Source organism: Euprymna scolopes, chromosome 43 (genome assembly GCF_053919585.1).
Source record: "Euprymna scolopes isolate OS-2025 chromosome 43, ASM5391958v1, whole genome shotgun sequence".
Classification (NCBI taxonomy): Eukaryota; Metazoa; Mollusca; class Cephalopoda; order Sepiida; family Sepiolidae; genus Euprymna; species Euprymna scolopes.
Window position 1 is genome coordinate 16,053,896 of NC_136524.1, and position 18,065 is coordinate 16,071,960.

General features: G+C 30.4%; 1 protein-coding gene across 2 annotated transcripts in view; it reads right to left on the reverse strand.

Moving 5' to 3' along the window:
* LOC145268211 (uncharacterized) overlaps positions 1-18,065 on the reverse strand; it is a 227,321-nt gene that overhangs the window by 52,089 nt on the left and 157,167 nt on the right. For both annotated transcript variants that reach the window (XM_080123510.1, XM_080123511.1), the window contains exons 7-10: positions 14,590-14,689; positions 11,895-11,938; positions 11,329-11,406; positions 7,326-7,519 (exon numbers count right to left, since the gene is read on the reverse strand). In XM_080123510.1, the coding sequence (XP_079979636.1) occupies positions 7,326-7,519; positions 11,329-11,406; positions 11,895-11,938; positions 14,590-14,689 (416 nt within the window). The remainder of the gene's footprint in view (positions 1-7,325; positions 7,520-11,328; positions 11,407-11,894; positions 11,939-14,589; positions 14,690-18,065) is intronic.

Consider the following 18,065-nt stretch of genomic DNA (forward strand, 5'->3'; position numbering starts at 1 on the left):
CACATAATCATCTTTAAAAAAAAAAAAAAAAGCATGCATATTTTCCCATAGAAAAAAAAAGTTAACTGCCCTAAAATGCTAGAATGACCTGTAATAGGAAATTATTTTACGTTCAATTCTAAAATAATTTGTTTATCTTTCATTAAAGTTTTTCATGGTATTTTATACATAATTTCCTAAAAAGGTAGAATCACATTTTGGAGGGGTGGTCAGAAGGAGTTGAGTGGGGTTAAACAGAAGGTGTTAATCTACAATAACACCAAAGAAATATTGCAATATATTCATTTTTAAATGGTCTTATGTTTAGATTTAAGTTTTTTGTACATAAAGCACATTACAATTCAACTTTGAGTTCTCCAACTTCTTTTCTGTTTATGGATACATGCCATTTTTAAGGAATTGCTGCATATTTATGCACATTTACTGCAGATTATTTGAAAACCATAAACTTTGGGAGATTTTCAGTTGCATATTCTGATTCCTTATACAAAAATACACTTATATGGTAAATTTCATTTCTTAGTCTTGTGTTTTAACAAAGATATGACATTTTTATTGAAAAAGTAGTGTAAAAAATGTGACGAAACGCATATGGTCTTAAAGAGGGAAAAATATCCAAACGTGTGAGGCACAAAAATAGCCATAACTTCCTTAATTTTAATCAGATTTTAAAAATTTAAAAAGATTCTTTCTTAGCTCATCAAGCTCTTTCTATGCATACCAATATTGAAATATTTCAAGCTATTTCAATTTTTTCATGTGTATTGCTACTTGGCAAGGGGTGTGATTGTCTTGACTGCGGCAATTTTAATGTAGTACATCAAATCTCTCTCTTTCTCTCTCTCTCTCTCTCTATATATATATATATATATATTTCATTGGAAATATGATATTTTTCCAATTATATTTCACCTTTTTTTATCTGTGCCTTGTTTGGGATGAAAATGCAATAAAAAAGGACCTTGACTGCAATAGTTCAATAAATTTTCCATTAATATAGCAATATTTAGATGTAGATGTATAAAAGGTAAAGAAAATTCATAAAAAATTCAAAGTTTTAGAATTAGGATAGTGTCAGGATATGACATCATGGACAAGAAATCCGAAAATGAGATTTAGCAAAGAAAAGACAATGGCCTACTTTTTTAGCCCGTGACCATATTTAAAAGTTTATCAAAGCCACCTCTTTGTATGCCTCTCCAGTGGATCAGAAAATGTGAATCTAACATAATGTTATAAAAGAATAAAGTAACAAAGAACATTGAGCTAAAGATTGTTTGCATTTCTTTCTTCTATACATTATTTTTACAGCTTTTGCAGAGACAGAGAGGTGGCTGCTGTATCACATGGAAAAAGAAAGCAATCAATTATGTTTTTGCTGTAAAACAGGAAGCTTAACAGCTTGTGGCTGTCTCCAGATTTGTCTTTTCATTGGATACATAAGCATTTGTTTGTTGAGCATTTTTACAAATGTTGAAATATCAAAAATCTAAGACCTTGCAAAATAACTGACTATAAACTGATCGTAATCATAAAATCCAAAAGTGAAAAGATCGTTCTAATCAGAAGAACAACAACAAAAAAATGATGATAATGCAAATATGATAAATAATTAGTTATTTGCATTCTACATAGTTTGAAAATGAAACCTAGTTGAAATGAAACGGTTGGAAGTGATTTGGTCACGAACAGGCAAAGCCTTTTCAGATTCAACTCTTGGAGAGAACAGGTCACTTCATCCACCATGACCACCAACCAAATGTAACAGTATATTTTTTTCTTTAGTCTCTAAAAAATACCAACAATGTAAGATTTAATTTTATGGATAAGATTTTCATTTCTAACATAAAATCATCTCTCATAGATAAAAAATATTTTGTATCTAGTTTAAACAGAAAATAACATATAGAATTGTTTTGATAAATATATATTCAATCTTTTACTTTTATATTTTGTCAGTCATACATTGTATTTCATGTAGTCTTGAGAAATCAAAATAGCATTGCTGTCATATTCTACTATTCTGCCTCATGCACTTTGTTTATTTGTAAATATTGTGCCTTTCATTGCTATGTACATTTTCCCATATTCATGTTAACGTTTCTCTTGAATAACTATTTCGGAATTATCATACTAGTAGAATTTATCATTTTTTTTATTCCATTTCTTATGAATGAGTGATAGATGCTGGGCTGTGATGTGTGCTTTTGAAATGATGAAAACTTTCTTAAGTTGAATGCTATTTGTGTTACTCTATCTCCTATCTCTGTCTGGGTCTACTTGAACTTAGCCAATTTTATTTGCATTCTTGATTTTCTTTGCAGTGATTATCAATTTTTATAACAACATTATGACATGATTTGTAAAAAGTCACTAAACTCTCTCAGCTCAATTTAATCTTTTGCACAAATATTTGGTCACTTGTTATGCCTCTAGAAAAGAGCGACTATATCTTCTTATTCTTTCTATAGGTCAGATTTATCTTTTTCAATAATATGTTGGGATATCAGCAACATCACAAAGAATACCGTTCTATATTTCTGAGAAGATGAATAAAGTCCTTCCAATTAAATTATATGAGGTGCATTTTAGATGAAATCACAAATGAGACGTAGTAAACAATGTCTGGTAAAAATTATTGAAACAAACTTCTTAATATACTCAATCATGAATATGCGAACGACTACATAAAGATTAACTAATTTACATATATATATATAAAATGAGTGTTAATTGTGTAACTTTGAAAAATGAGTGTTAATTGTGTAACTTTGAAAAATGAGTGTTAATTGTGTAACTTTGAAAAATGAGTGTTAATTGTGTAACTTTGAAAAATGAGTGTTAATTGTGTAACTTTGAAAAATGAGTGTTAATTGTGTAACTTTGATAAACAAGCGTTAATTAATTACTTATCCATTTTTATGGTTTCTTATTAGATGATTGGTTTCATTTCACTATTACACTGAATTCTATTTATGCATAGTTTCTACATTCTGCATAATTGCATGGAATTTAAGATGAAAACGCTCTAGCATATGGAAATATATATATATATATATATATATATATATATATATATATATATATATATTTGTGTAAATATGATATTTTTCAATTATATTTCACCTTTTTTATATACTAATCCTTAATTTATGAAGCTCAATGTAATTACAGAGCATATAACAAAAAATGACAAAATTATATATATATATATATATATATATATATATATATATATATATATATAAAGCTGAAGGTCTGTGTGTGTGTGTGTGTGTGTGTGTGTCTGGTCATGAATAGGCTCCTATATGGTTGACTATTTTAAATAACTGATTACATATAATGATAGAAGATGTATCGAGACACAGGAATGGGTATGTTTGATCTGGCAGAATGGTGGTTCATTAAAATTGTGGGGTCTGCGTTCGCGCCTGGTCCACAAAGTATGGAAATAAATAAAAAAATTTAAAAAAAAAGTGTTTTTGATATAGATGTACATAAGAATACTTTGATAAGTATGTTTTAACTTAAATAGGAATAGTATAATAAAATTGTGGGGTCTGCATTTGCGCCTGGCCTCCATGGAATGGAAATAGGCACAAACTTCAATAAAGACTTTTCATATCTATCTGCGTAAGTATACTTTGATAATTATGTTTCAGTTTGAAGAAATATGGTATAATAAAATTATGGGGTGTTCGTTAATATATATATATATATAAAAAAGTGACTTTGTCCGTGTGTATGTGCAAAATGTCTCTACCAAACTCCTCTCTGAATATTTAGTTTACAAAATTGAAATTTGATATAAAGGGTATTCAAATGTCGGCTATGTATCTTCATGAAAATTCAGAACTTCCAATTTTCATGAAATTTTAACAATAGGAGTTTGTTGCAATATTTTTGGTATCATGAGAGTATGGTTACAAAAGTTGGAGGGTATATTTATAAACATGAATAATAAGAATTGACCAATCAGATGGAACCACACTTTGCTACCAACCAATCAAAAACCAGAATCACTCCATAAAATATACTGAACCTCTCAGAATTCATGCACACAAATTTTCATCTTCATACAAGGAGGACTTCTTTGTCTTCATCTGCAAGCTTTTACAATTCAAAGTTTTTTTCTGGATTGGTACTGCCATTTTGTTTGGAACAACATTTCTAAGAAGGTTATTTCTGCTGAGGTGGTTGACTATTTCTCTATTTAATATGGATTCCAGCAACTTACTCATAACACACAGAAGACTTATTGGTCTGTACTGAGAGGGAGATGACTTATCACCTGAATTTTTAAATACAGGGCATACTGATCAGGTTTTCCAGGGAGTCGAAAAGCACTTCTCCTTAAGGCAATGCTTAAACAGTTTCGTAAGTATGGGAGCAAGTTCTGGTTGAAGCTTTTTTAACACTATAATTGGGATGCCGTCAGAGCCAGTTGCTTTACTGGTATCTAGGTTCTTGATTAGCTTGGCGACCTCATGCACAGATATTTCTATGTTACCTAGTGTGTTCTGTGTTATAGGAGGAAATATGGGAAGTTGATGGGTTTCGTTGCATAGGGTAGAATTAGCTGCAAAGTTCTTTGCAAATAGTTTGGCCTTGTCTGATGCTGACGAGATGACCTCTGGTCCATTGATAATGGTTGGGATAGAACGCACACTTCTTTTCAGGATCCTATTTGTTATTTGTCAAAACTGGCGGGAACCAAGCCGCTGATCAGCTACTTTGGATTTAACAGACTGGGCATATAGCTCTCTTGCATTTTTTATTACTCTTTTACAGTGTTTGCTGGCGTTCCTGAAAGCAGCTTTAGTCTCAGTACATCTATTATGTTGGTAGTTATGGAAAAAGTGATTTCTGTGCGCGATAGCAGCAGCACATTCTGGGGAGAACCATGGCTGGCTGTTAGGGTTTTGTTGGAATTTTTTAGATGGTATGAATCGGTCTATGCCTACAATTAATCATTCGGTCAGATCTGATACTATAGAGGACACATCCTTTTTAAACATGGAATGCAGAGGTAGATCAGATATGAATGTACAGAAGCGTGTATATTTTTGAACAAGTGTTTTGCCTTTTCTATTCATAACATTTCAACCATTCAACATTTCAAGTTGTATCTGTTGAAATGCAATCTAGAACTGCATTTTTAATTCAATCAATAAAAGCAGACAATTCCATTCTTGCTTCAATCTGTTTAATTAATTTGATCTTTTAATATTTTTAATTTGTTTCATTTATTATTTGATTCAAATGTGTAAATCTTTATACTTTTTTAAATAAAAATTGTTCCAGACAAGGCATAAAATCACTTGATGTATGGAGCCAACAATAACAAAATTATCAAAGACAGGAAATGCACATTGGCCTTAGTTTTGGAGAGACCAAGTTTATAGTTAAGAGAAAAACAGTCAGCAAATTCTGTAAGGTTGAGGCTTTCGGAAAGAAGCTACTGGAATAAGAAGCTGTATTACAATGAAATATCAAAATAATGAATTGATTACGATCACCAGACTAATGAATCAAGTATGTTGAAAAAAAAAAAAGGTTGACAATTCTTAAGAATACATGGCATAATAGTATTTATAGAAAAAACTGAGAATAGCAAATGTGAGAGAGATGGTGCAGAGAAGAAAATAGAATGCAACCAATTAAATTACAGATACATATCTACAATTAATCAAGAATTCATAGAACAGAGATTCACCAGTTCAAATATGATAACAATACTCCATACATTGTTTGATAGTAGCTTTCATAGATAGAGAATAGCCTCAGGTGTGAGAAGGTATTTGAAATCATAGCGAGAACAAACTTTACAAGAAAGAGCAATGGATCTAATATAATAAAGATTTGATGAGAAAAAAAGGCCAAGAAGTTTTTGAGACAATTACTTTTCCAAAGCAGATTGCAGATTGGGAAAGAGATTGAAGAGACACCATCCAGAGTTACTTACAATCTTCAATTAAAAAAACCCTCATCACCAATACCATAACCCTGAAGTTTATGTAGAAGACTGTGGAATGCCTTCAAAATGTCAAATGTATTATTCATAAACTGACAGATTTATTTCAGTAATAACAGTTAAAAGTTCAACAGTTGAACAAAAACCATGAAAGCCATTCTGAACATTTCTAAAGAGGCTCAGAATTTCTAGAAAATTAACAAGCTTTCCATTTACTAACCTTTCAAAAATTTTGCTAATAAAAGAGAGGAAACAAACAGGACAACCCTTATATAGAGACAACAAAGGACTTTGTCCAACAAGAAGAGAAATGAGATTGAATAATTTTGAGAAGACAGAAGAAAGTACAGAAGCATAAAGTTTGAAAAGGAAAACAGGAATTGAATCAGAACTGGAAGCCAACAGGAATTGAATCAGAACTGGAAGCCTTAGACAGGTCAAAATCAGGAAATCTTTGGAATAATAACTACAAAATCAAGAGACTTATCAGTTTTCAATGAAAAAAACAACTTCAGAATCAAGAGAAGAATTGTCAGCAATAAGATGAGCAAAGAAATCAGTTTTATACTTAGAAAATAAATAACTTGAAGACCATGAAAAAGAGGATTAATAGCAGACTTAACATTATTAACCACACTATTATAGATTTTTATATTATATTATATTATATATTCTCCAAAAATCATGAGCCAACTTTTTGAGATGAGATAGTCACAAATTCTTTGGGAGTAGCTAAACTTAACCTCAGAAATTACTTTCTTGCAAGATTGTCTAGAAGCTTCAGAACCATCCTGCTGATGCTGATTGAAGTAATGATTATGATGGGCAATGACAGAAGCAGAAACAGATGAAAACCAGGGAGGAGAATGAGGTTTGGATTGAAACTGACGATGAAGAATGAAGATGTCACTTTATACAATCATTAAATGTAAAATTTTATTAAAATTCATTTTTTTTATAAAATATATTTTTATTACATAAAAAACTTGATTTGTAACATCCTTTTCAATTCTTTTACAAGGACTACTTTCAGTGCATTTTTATATGGTCATCTGTTGTATTTAAAATATCCTTTTTTAATTATCACAAATTGGAAATGTACACAAATTTTTATTTGTAATAATTTCAATTCCAATATTTTGGAAAACTGAAAGTTATGATATAAATTCAATAAAAATATTATTAAATTCAATTTTCCTTATGGACTTTGGGTAAACCGTACATCAATTTCAATTTGTACATTTTTCTTCTTTTTGTTTCAATCACTATTTTTAAAAAGATGTTTTCAATTTTCCTAGAATTGTTTTTTCCTAAGAATAGAGAAAAATCAATGGTCATGTGACATACAAACCAATTTCCCTTATTTGTATGTGGCTAAAGTCAACTGTTACATCAGGTAATAGATATTTCTGAGGATCATCAATTTCATATAACATCTGTTCACCAACTGTGCCACAAGTAACACAACCACCTGTTGAATCGGGTTTGGTTATTATAAAGGAACCATCCTTGGAAAAATCCACAATTGGAAAGCCAATATTAGCCCTTCAAGAAGATAAAAAAAGGAACATATCTATGTTTAAATATATTACATTTGTTTTAGTACTTTGTTTCAAATGCTATACTATAGGAAGTTAATATATATATATATATATATATATATATATATATATATATATAATGATGATTTCTTTCTGCCTTTATCCCATGTAGTAGGATATCACACTGGATTTCTTCCTCCACCATTTATAGTGAAAGAATTAGTTAGGGTGAAGTCTGGCCATCTTGACATTGTGCCTTAGGACATCCAACTACTTTTGTTTCATCCATCTTTTCAGCCTTTTCACAGGAGCTTTCTATCTTGAATCCTGTTTTCATGATGTCACTTACATGCAGCACATATCTGCTTCAGTGCAAATGATTTTGATATAGCATCAATTCATATCGACATTTTAGGCCTGGTTGAGTCTGGTCAAATACAGCATCTTTGTCTTCATAATTCTTCTTCTTTCTGCTTATTTTGATCACTGGTGAGCACTTAGAATTGTACAAAGTAACAGGTCATATTACAGTCTAGATCTTTGACTTCAGTTGCTCACTGATCTATGAATCACTGGGGAAATCAGGGACAGTATGCTATTTTAGCCATGCAGTATTGAGTAGTGATTTCACTAATACTGCAGTTGTAGATAGTTGAAGCAAGATGTTTGAAAACATTCAAGCCATCAACCTAAATTGTCACTTCATTGGTGATCAAATATTCAGTCTCCTTGGCAAAATGCTGATCACTGCCCATAGTAGTGAAAAGCTTGATGTTCTGGCAGCCAAGTGTACCCGACTCTTTTATTCTTGATCATGTTCACCATTTCATTATATAAGACTTATTTTAAATACTTTAAAGTTCATTTTCAGTTGTTGAAAAAAATTGAAATAGGTAATTCATTTTTTCATAAAGTTTGGAAGTCTTAGAATATAAAATATGAAACTGCTATAATTATAAATACTAATTTTATTATTGTCATCGAAAAGGTTTTTAAAACTCTAAGAAATATTAATACAAGCAATACAATTAAAACTATATATGAAAAAATTTAAATTTTAATATGCATTAATTTATATTTTTATAACATTTGGTATAACAGTTAGAATGCATACTAATAGCCTTGTCAAGTCAAATCAAAGACTCAAAAAATGGTACTTGCTGTGGCCTTGAAAAATTTTAAGGCGAGGATCTATAGTAAGTAGAGTGATCCTGGGAAGGAGTAGTGTCCTCCCTTATATTTTGGTGTTGTAGCTAATGAAAAGGTAATTTCCAGGTAACTAGTTGACTATGGTTGACCACTTTACTTTTTTTGTTTCATAAGCACTTATTTCATTTTAGTTCATAACTAGGCACATGTTTCTCTTGTTTTCTTCACTAAGAAAAATAATAAAAATGCTTTCTTTGTTTTTTTCCCTCATCAATTTCAATCTTGAATGTTTTTTTTCTGCAATGACAAAGGCAATTTATTGAATGATGAAATTAGTCAATAATTTCACAGTAAAAAAAAAGGAAAATAAAAAATTGTAAGAAAAAAATAAAAAAGCAGATGGCCTTTTTCTTTAGCAAATGTACAGATAACTTACCAAGGTATTTCTTTAAAGTTCTTCTATTGCAAACTATTAAAAGTATACCCCTTTTTTCAAATTAGCTAACTTTTTAGCAGCATCAATGCTCTTTTTTCCATTGTTTCTGTGTATTATCATATATAAAACTGACAGGGGAGAGGGGTACTCAGCATATTTAAATATATTTTAATTCATACCATTATCACTACTCGTTTATTTTATAACTGGACTAGTCTTCAAAAGAGTTGGAAAAACTTACATGATTATAAATTAGTCTTCTCGTCCATCACCCATTCATGGAGTATTGTTGTCACATCTAGGCTGGTGAACCCACTACTAGTCTCTCTTTTTGGAACAGAATGCAAAAATAGGATTTCTAACCTAAAAGGTCCCACATTGTCTGCCAAACTACAACCACTACCACATCATCACAATGTTGCATCCTTATGCTTGTTTTGCAAATACTTTCACTAAAATTTGTTCCAATGAACTTAATACGCTTATACTCTTTCAGCATACCTCTGATCTAACAGACTAGCAGCATCCCTTCACTGTAGAGGTCCCTAGATGCTGGAAAATTTTTACTCTGTTAGTTTCTTTATTTAAAACAGCTTGCCTTTGAAATTCCTTTTCTGCTCCCTGACTGTACCAACATGCAGAGATTAAAGTGTAATTTGAACAAGCATCTTGATGTACAACACCCCACCTATTTTCCTTCTATAAATCAGACCCCTGTCATAGTACCAACCTACACTTCAGTGGACGTATGCTTTGTTTGGGATGAAATAAGCATAAAAAAGTTCCTTTTTGTTATTCATATGATATTCATTGTTATTAAAAAAGAAAGAAGCAATCCAAATTTTAATTAATGAATTATTGTTACATTATAGGAATGCTTGGATTTTTAACATTTTTATTTCGCCTAAGAAAAGGTAAATAATCAATAATCTCATTTTAATTTAAAAAGTTCTAATACATAACATGAATATACATAACATGAATATACAAATCGAATTATCTTAAATATTATAAAATCTCTTTATAAATTCATTATTTCTGAATGGATTTAATTAATTTTTACAAGGAGTTATGTTTTCCAAGAAACAAAAATTACAAAAAAATCTAAGTCACTATCATAAAATTTTTTTCCACTATTATCCACTAATGAATCCTCTTCAGGTGTCTTTCAGTTAATCGGACAACATGAAAGTGGACACTACCTTTTAATCTAATTTGGCTTCATTAAAATGGATACACATTCAACTGTAAATACCATTTTGCCATCTCAAAATCTGCCATAGAAAAATTTTGTATTGCTATGTATGAATGAAACATTTTACAATAAAGAAATGGTAGTTAAAAGAAAATCTTAAATATTAAATTAAATTGGTTATGTAGCTAAGATTTCAATCAGTAAAACTTTCATGTCGAATGGTGTGAAACAAATTTATATACATATATACTGACCTTCTCTCCTTTCTATAATAATTTGAATATTTGATTGTATTCAAGTGCTTAGCGACCAAATTTTAGCAACTAGTTCTATCATATTTTGAAAATGGTGAAAAAGGACAAATTAATGTGTAGTATTAATTTGTTGTTGGATTTTTGCATATTCCTTTTTTATTTTAATTTTTATGTGGCAAATATTAATTTGTTTTTGACTTTTGTAAATTATTTTAATAGACATTTGATTTTATTATTTTTATTAAAACATACTTCCTTTAAGCTTACCGTAGTCTGGGTAATAACATTTTTTTTGTACTTTATTATTTGCTATGTTTACAAAAAAAAAGAAATGATCAAAATAAAAAAATAATGTGCAAAAATCAGAAAATAAATTAATATTTGAAAAACAATAAAAAACATCTTGAAAATCAAAAAGAACTAATCAGTATAATTTTACAACTACTTTGGAAGTTAACTGCTTCAACAAAATTGAATATTCATAAATTTGAAGATTTTCGTTTGCTTTCAAAATGTCTGCTTCATATGAAATAAAACAGCTTCATTTTGTAATTTTGCACTATCATAAAATTTTACAAAAATTATAAATACTATATTAGTAGACCTGATATATCAATTGATACATGGATTTATTACTAAAATCTAAATTATTTATTTTTCCTTAAAGTTTTTTTATAACCTTTGCATATAAAATGAAATATTTGAGAGATGAGAAATTAAAAAACATTAGTTCAAATTAAACCTAGAAATTGAAGTAATGAATATAAAAAGTATCTTACCAATCTTTAACTATCTTCCAGTCACTATGATTACCTCCAGTTGCCTGAGCTCCACATTCAACAATGTGACCAGCAACACTAAAAATATAAACAGGTTTGTTTGAAATAAAAAAACAGTTAACATGATAAAAATGATTTTGCAACAAGAGATGTAGCAATAATTTTGTACACTGAATAAATTATATGTTTATTAATTGAATTGAATTTATATTTTTATATGTTTTTTATACCTAATTGTTTATGTATCATACCATCTAAAACATTGATACTATTTTCATAGTGTAATAAAACAATAAGACTTTTCCTTTCACTGCCATAAGTAAATAGTAAGACACTTTCAGTCATTTGCTGAATGCAATCTATCTTAAATGTTTTATAAAAGATCATAAATCATTTCTTACACCATGCAACCCAATATAATTTATTAAATGATTTTTAGAGAGAAATTTCATTGATTCTGAAAGGGAAATTACTTTTGGACACATCGATCATGGTATGACATTTAATACAACAATCATTTGTCTTAGAACTTTCCTGGTAACAAATATTTAGTTTATTTCACTTACCTAGCGGATGCAAGTAGGTCAAAGTCACTCATCTTGTATTTGAACTATTGTAAAAAAAAAAAAAATCAATGTTCATATTAGCAATACCACACCATTTTTTTTTTACATCAGATAAATTTAAATCAATCATTATTGAAAAGAGCGTAAAAAAAACAAAGAAATATTATCTTTAGTTTTTTAAAATCGGACCATTAGAACTTGAATTATGATCATTCAAAGTATCAAAAAAATGTGCAGTTCACTGGACATTTTGTCTTAAGTCAGTCCTATTCAAATGCATATAAGTTTGTCACTGAAAATGGTAGAAAATTTGTACAATTTACAGACTAACCCATCTTTAAAAAGTTGTATTTTCAGATCTTTTTAAGATATAAAATTTTGAACATATTATCATAACACCATGAAGGTTCAGTTGGTGTTATTTACGACAATCTTACGGACTAATTAGCATATTTCAATTTTATTTTAACAGCTTTATGATGTTTCTACTTAGAAACATAAAAACAACTAAGAAAAATGCTAAGTAAAGTTTTATCATCATATGAATTATTATTCTGATGGGCATTATTATTTGTCATTATCACATCATGATAAATCCAAGATGGCGACCAGGAAATCCAAAATGGCCCCCATAACATAATTCAAAGAAATTATTAAAAAAATATGGCTTGTAGCATATCAAATTAAAGGAAATTTTTTATAGCTTACAATTATAATGTTTTCAAGTACATTAAACTAATTAGCATAATTAAGTTTCATTTTAATGGCTTTTTTTAAGTTGCTGGGATAATTATCGGGTGTGTTTCTACCACTATTTTGTATAATTTTTTATTTCTAAGTCATTGTTGAGACTTCAAAGATTTGCAGCCATTTTTTCTTGTACTTGTGAAACACTCCACACTACTTGTTTTTTGAACAAAATAAACATTTACAGCACGAAAAATTTATCAAGGTTGGTAGAAGAGTAACTTATCTAACTTTTGGTAACATTTATTTGTTATATACTTGTTTTTTGACCACTTTTTCATACCTCTGTGGATCGTAAAACAAACCCAATAAATGTTATCATAGGCAAGATAAGTTATTCTTTTACTCAACTGGATAAGTGATTTTCTTTACTGGTGAAGGTGCAAAAGTGTCAATACAAGTTGCATTCCATATAAATGACTTGCAGTTTGCAATGAGAAACACCGTTAGGTCATCAGGCCATTTGCCATTTTAGCTATCAAGATCAATTAGTTTAAGAATCAATGGGAAATTAGTGGTCTTTTGAGCCTATCAGATGATATTAATTAGAGTGCTGTGTCCAGGGATCTGCCAGTGCTCCTTCTGAAAGAAAAACTGTGGAGTCAAGGTCAGCTGGTCACCTCGGCAAGAACATAAATATATTTGCTAAATAAAGTTTTAATTCTGCCCGGCCAGTGAATTACACATTTTTTAGTCCATATTATTCATATAATGAAAAAGAAATTCCAATGTATTTCTTTGATTAAATACTATATTCGGTAAGATAAATCATGATAAACATTTTTATTATTTAATGGATTGTCACTATACTCATTAATTTATAATTCATTCATAGAGATATGAATTGGATAAAGTTATCGTTTTTGTTATTATTTATATTATCAAACATTGCCAATGTCTATATACATGTTTTTCTATTGATAATAGTAAAAAATCATAGTATTATCTGTGTTCCTATGTCTGTTATTTATTGTATGCTTATAAAGTAAACCTTTTTAAAACAAAATCACCTAATCATTGTAGTATTTTCTTGAGTGTAAATTATTATGTTAAAAAATAATAAAAGTATAAATAGGAATAAGAAAGAAACAAAGAAAAACAAATGTTATTTCAGCCCACAGAATATTTTCTACTGGCTACAGTTTATTTCAAGACAGAAGACAGTTTTGAAGATACTTATATATAATTTTACACATATTACAAAACAACATTTTTATGATATTTAGTCATAGTATAAAAACATACTTCAATGTCAAATAAGCTGCACAGAAATATTTGTGTTTCTTCATTTGCGATGGATTGCATGGATTTGCATCTCCTCATAGTTAAGCAGTCCTTACTTTACCTTCAAATCAGGAATGTTTTGATTTTATCACTCTCTTACTTCCTATTAATGCCATTCAGTTAATAGATTTTGCTTCCTTTGCTTCAAAGAAATTTTGATGGCCCGGTGTTTAAATTTAATGGCTATTACACTTATATGATTAATGTAATCCTTTTCTGTTTCAAATAAAGGGGAAAAGAGTAAAATTCTGAAAAAAATGAATATGTATAGTGAGGAGGAGGGTAAAAAAAAAAACATTTACTCTATTTGGCTGAAAGCTAGAGTAGGTATGGTTTAACTATAAAAATTATACTAAAATATAAATCTAAGTAATTTAATCATTTCTATTGGGAATGCAATACAAACAATTTTCTGAAGCTTACTTGCCATAAGTATATTTTCATACTATATATGCATGTATGTGAAATTTATGTAGATGACTGAAATGGAATGCATGTGCAATATATGCGTGAGAAGCTTATAAAAAATTTTTTTTATTAAATATTAACTTTGAAAAGAATGAAATGATTAAGTGGAAAAAAAAATCTATTGATTAAAAAAACAGAAATTTATAAAATCTTAGCAAAAGAATAACATGTAAAGAAGGAAAATGCTGGTTAATACTTTATGAAGGAGGGGTCCAACAACCAAAGCACTATCAACACATCTGCCAGTCACAACGATATCAGCACCAAGGTCAAGGGCCCTGGCAATAGGACCTGCACTGAAAGATAAAATAGAATAAGCACAATTCATAAGAAACTATACAGCAATTATGTCTACACCCACTCAAAATATGCCTGGTCAACAGGAACTAACCATCAATGCTACTTATCTAAACCATTTGAGACTAGGAGGTTATACAATATACATTATATTATACACACACACACATTGTATAACTTTACACATGACCTGTTGGGTTAGCATATGTTATATCTAATTATGGAATAGCTAGTATACAAAAATAACATGGAATAGCTAGTATACAAAAATAGCATGATGCTTGTGATGGAAATAAAATATTCTTTTAAAAATCAATCAAGTAGTTTGTTTTCTTTTTCTTTTTACATTTTTTACATTTATAAATGAAAAAAAAAATAGGTTACTCTGAGTCGTCTCAACATTAAACTTGATTATATTCCCAGTATATGTGTGTCATTATCTTTATTTGCTCTCCATTTGTATACATATCAATGTGTGTGTGTGTGTGTGTGTGTGATTACCGTCTCACACTTTCAACTTAAAATAGTTAAATAGAAACTATTTTCCTTAAAAGAAGAAGCAATTTTTTGTTCATTTTTATTGTAACAAAATAATTTAAGTAAAATGCAAATAGGTCACAAATGTTTAGCAATATAACCTCATTAACCCATAACCTTATGTGGCTTTTGGCCTAGAAGTGACTCATTTTATATTATAATTTTGTGTTATGTAAATGATTAAAATATTGATTTTTTTTTTTTTTACATAGGCATCACCACATTATCAAGGCCCAGAGGCCACTCAAGGATAAGGGTTAAAGAGTGTACAGTAGAAATTGGACAATATAGTAATCATTAGTAATGAAAATTTGGTAAATTTGATAACTTATATGGAACGGCTCATCAAGAACTTATTTACTTTAGACTTGAACACAACCATATTGTAGTCAGCCGGAAAGCAGGAAAACGGAAGACAATTCCACAGGCGTGCAGTTCTAAGAAAGAAGCTTTGTTCATGGAATCTACGTTTAGGTTTAGGCACAGATAAAGAGTGGGGGAAATTATTGATAGTGTTTACAGCTAGACAAGTGTTTCTTGTGAAAGTTTGGCGAGGGGGGACCATAGATTGAAGCTCAGTCGAACACTTTCCATGAAAATAACGATACATCAGAGACAAACTCGCAACATCTCTTCTGTGAGATAGAGGTTGCAGCGAAGAGAAAAGGACATCTCCTACGAGGCTACGAAGTCTATTTTGAACTCTATCAAGGCAGGACAAGTCCATTCTAGCAGCTCCTGCCCAGATGTGGCAACAGTATTCCATCTTTGGACGTATCTGGCTCTTATATAGATAGAGAATAGCATCAGCAGTGAGATATTTACCGGATCGATAGAAAGATCCCACCATTTTTCCAGCGGCCTTGGCAACAGATTTGATGTACGTGTTCCATTTAAGATCAGGAGTAATGGTCAAGCCCAGAAGCTTGTCAAAACTTGAGGCCTCCTGAAGACGAGAGCCATTCATTTCAATTGATGCCAAACGTGGATTAGAATGTTGATGATGTAAAGAGAGAAGCTTGGTTTTAGATGCATTAAAAGTAACCAGCCACTCCTTTCCCCATTGTACTACGTGCTCAAGATCAGAGGAGAGAGAATTGGAGAGAACTTGGTCGTTTACTGTCTTAGATGTGCAACCATAAATGGTAGTGTCGTCAGCATAAATGTCTACAAATGATGTAAGGATGTGATTTGGAAGATCATTAATGTAGATCAGGAAAAGAGTTGGGCCCAGGATGGACCCCTGAGGGACACCGGCATTAATACTGTGAGCTTCTGATTTTTGCCCCTCAACTACTACTCTTATGAACCTATCAGAAAGAAATGATTTAATAATTGAGAAGACATTTCCAGCTATACCATAACTAGCGATCTTATGAAGTAAACCTTTATGCCATACCCTATCAAAGGCTTTAGATATGTCAAGAGCAATTGCCCTAAAAAGATTGCCACCGTCGAGAGATTTGCTAATCCTATGCGATATAACTGTAAGCACATCTGCTGTAGATCTAGCAGAAAGGAAACCATATTGAGTGTCACTAAGAAGGTTATTTTTGTTGAGATGGTTGATTACTTCTGTATTTAACACAGATTCTAGCAACTTACTCATGACGCACAGGAGACTTATTGGCCTGTACTGAGAGGGGGATGAGCGATCACCTGAATTTTTAAATACAGGGCATACTGATGAGATTTTCCAGGGAGATGGGAAACTATTCTCCTTAAGACAACATTTAAACAGTTTTGTAAGTATGGGTGCTAGTTCAGGTTGAAGTTTTTTGAGTACTATAATTGGAATACCGTCAGGGCCAGTTGCTTTACTCGAATCAAGGTTTTTGATTAGCTTGGCAACATCACGTACAGATATACGTATATCACATAGCGTGTTTTCTGATACAGGAGGAAATATTGGGGGTTGGTGGCCTTGGTCGCAAAGGATAGAATTAGCTGCAAAGTTCTTGACAAAGAGTTTGGCTTTGTCTGATGCTTACGAGATTACCTCAGGTCCATTGATAATAGTTGGGATGGAGCGCACGCTTCTGTTCAGGATTCTGTTTGCTATTTGCCAAAACTGGTGGGAACCAAGCTGCTGCTCAGCTACTTTGGACTTAACAGATTGAGCATACAACTCTCTTGCATTCCTTATTACTTTCTTACAATGGTTGCTGGCAGTCCTGAAAACGGCTTTAGTTTCCATATATCTATTACGTTTGAAGCAGTGGAAAAAGTGATTTCTGTGCGCAAATTATATATATATATATTATAAATTTGTATATTGTTAATTGAATCTTTTTTGTTCATTTTAAAGTGTTAAAAAGTGTTCTTCACACACATACAATATTTCAATAAAAAATTAGACTCCTTCTACCACATTTGAGCCAAACACAGTCTTATAATTTGTTTTGCAATGGTAGCATCAGTTTTTTATAAGCGAAAGAAAGACACTAGCTGACATATTTTTTATGACTTTTTATGATATATACATAAAGAAAATGACCAAATTTAATAATTAGTCAAATACTTCAAGTAGTTGTTTTTGTCTAAGCAAAAAATACTATTTAGACCAAAATAAATTGTTTGGAAACAATACTTACCATCGACTGCTTTTATTTGTTTAAATTTCCTCTTTGTTTTATTATAAGAAACAGGTAAAACAATAATAATGTTTGAAGCCAAAATTTGCAACCACAAAAGACGGTTTCATCATGTACAAACTTCACTATGCTGGCATGAATGATATGTAGTTATTAATAATTAATATCTTCCTTGAGTGAAAAGTTTATTTTTTCATTTAGATGTTCATATTAAATGGTTTAAAACTGAAGGTCAAGTGATCAA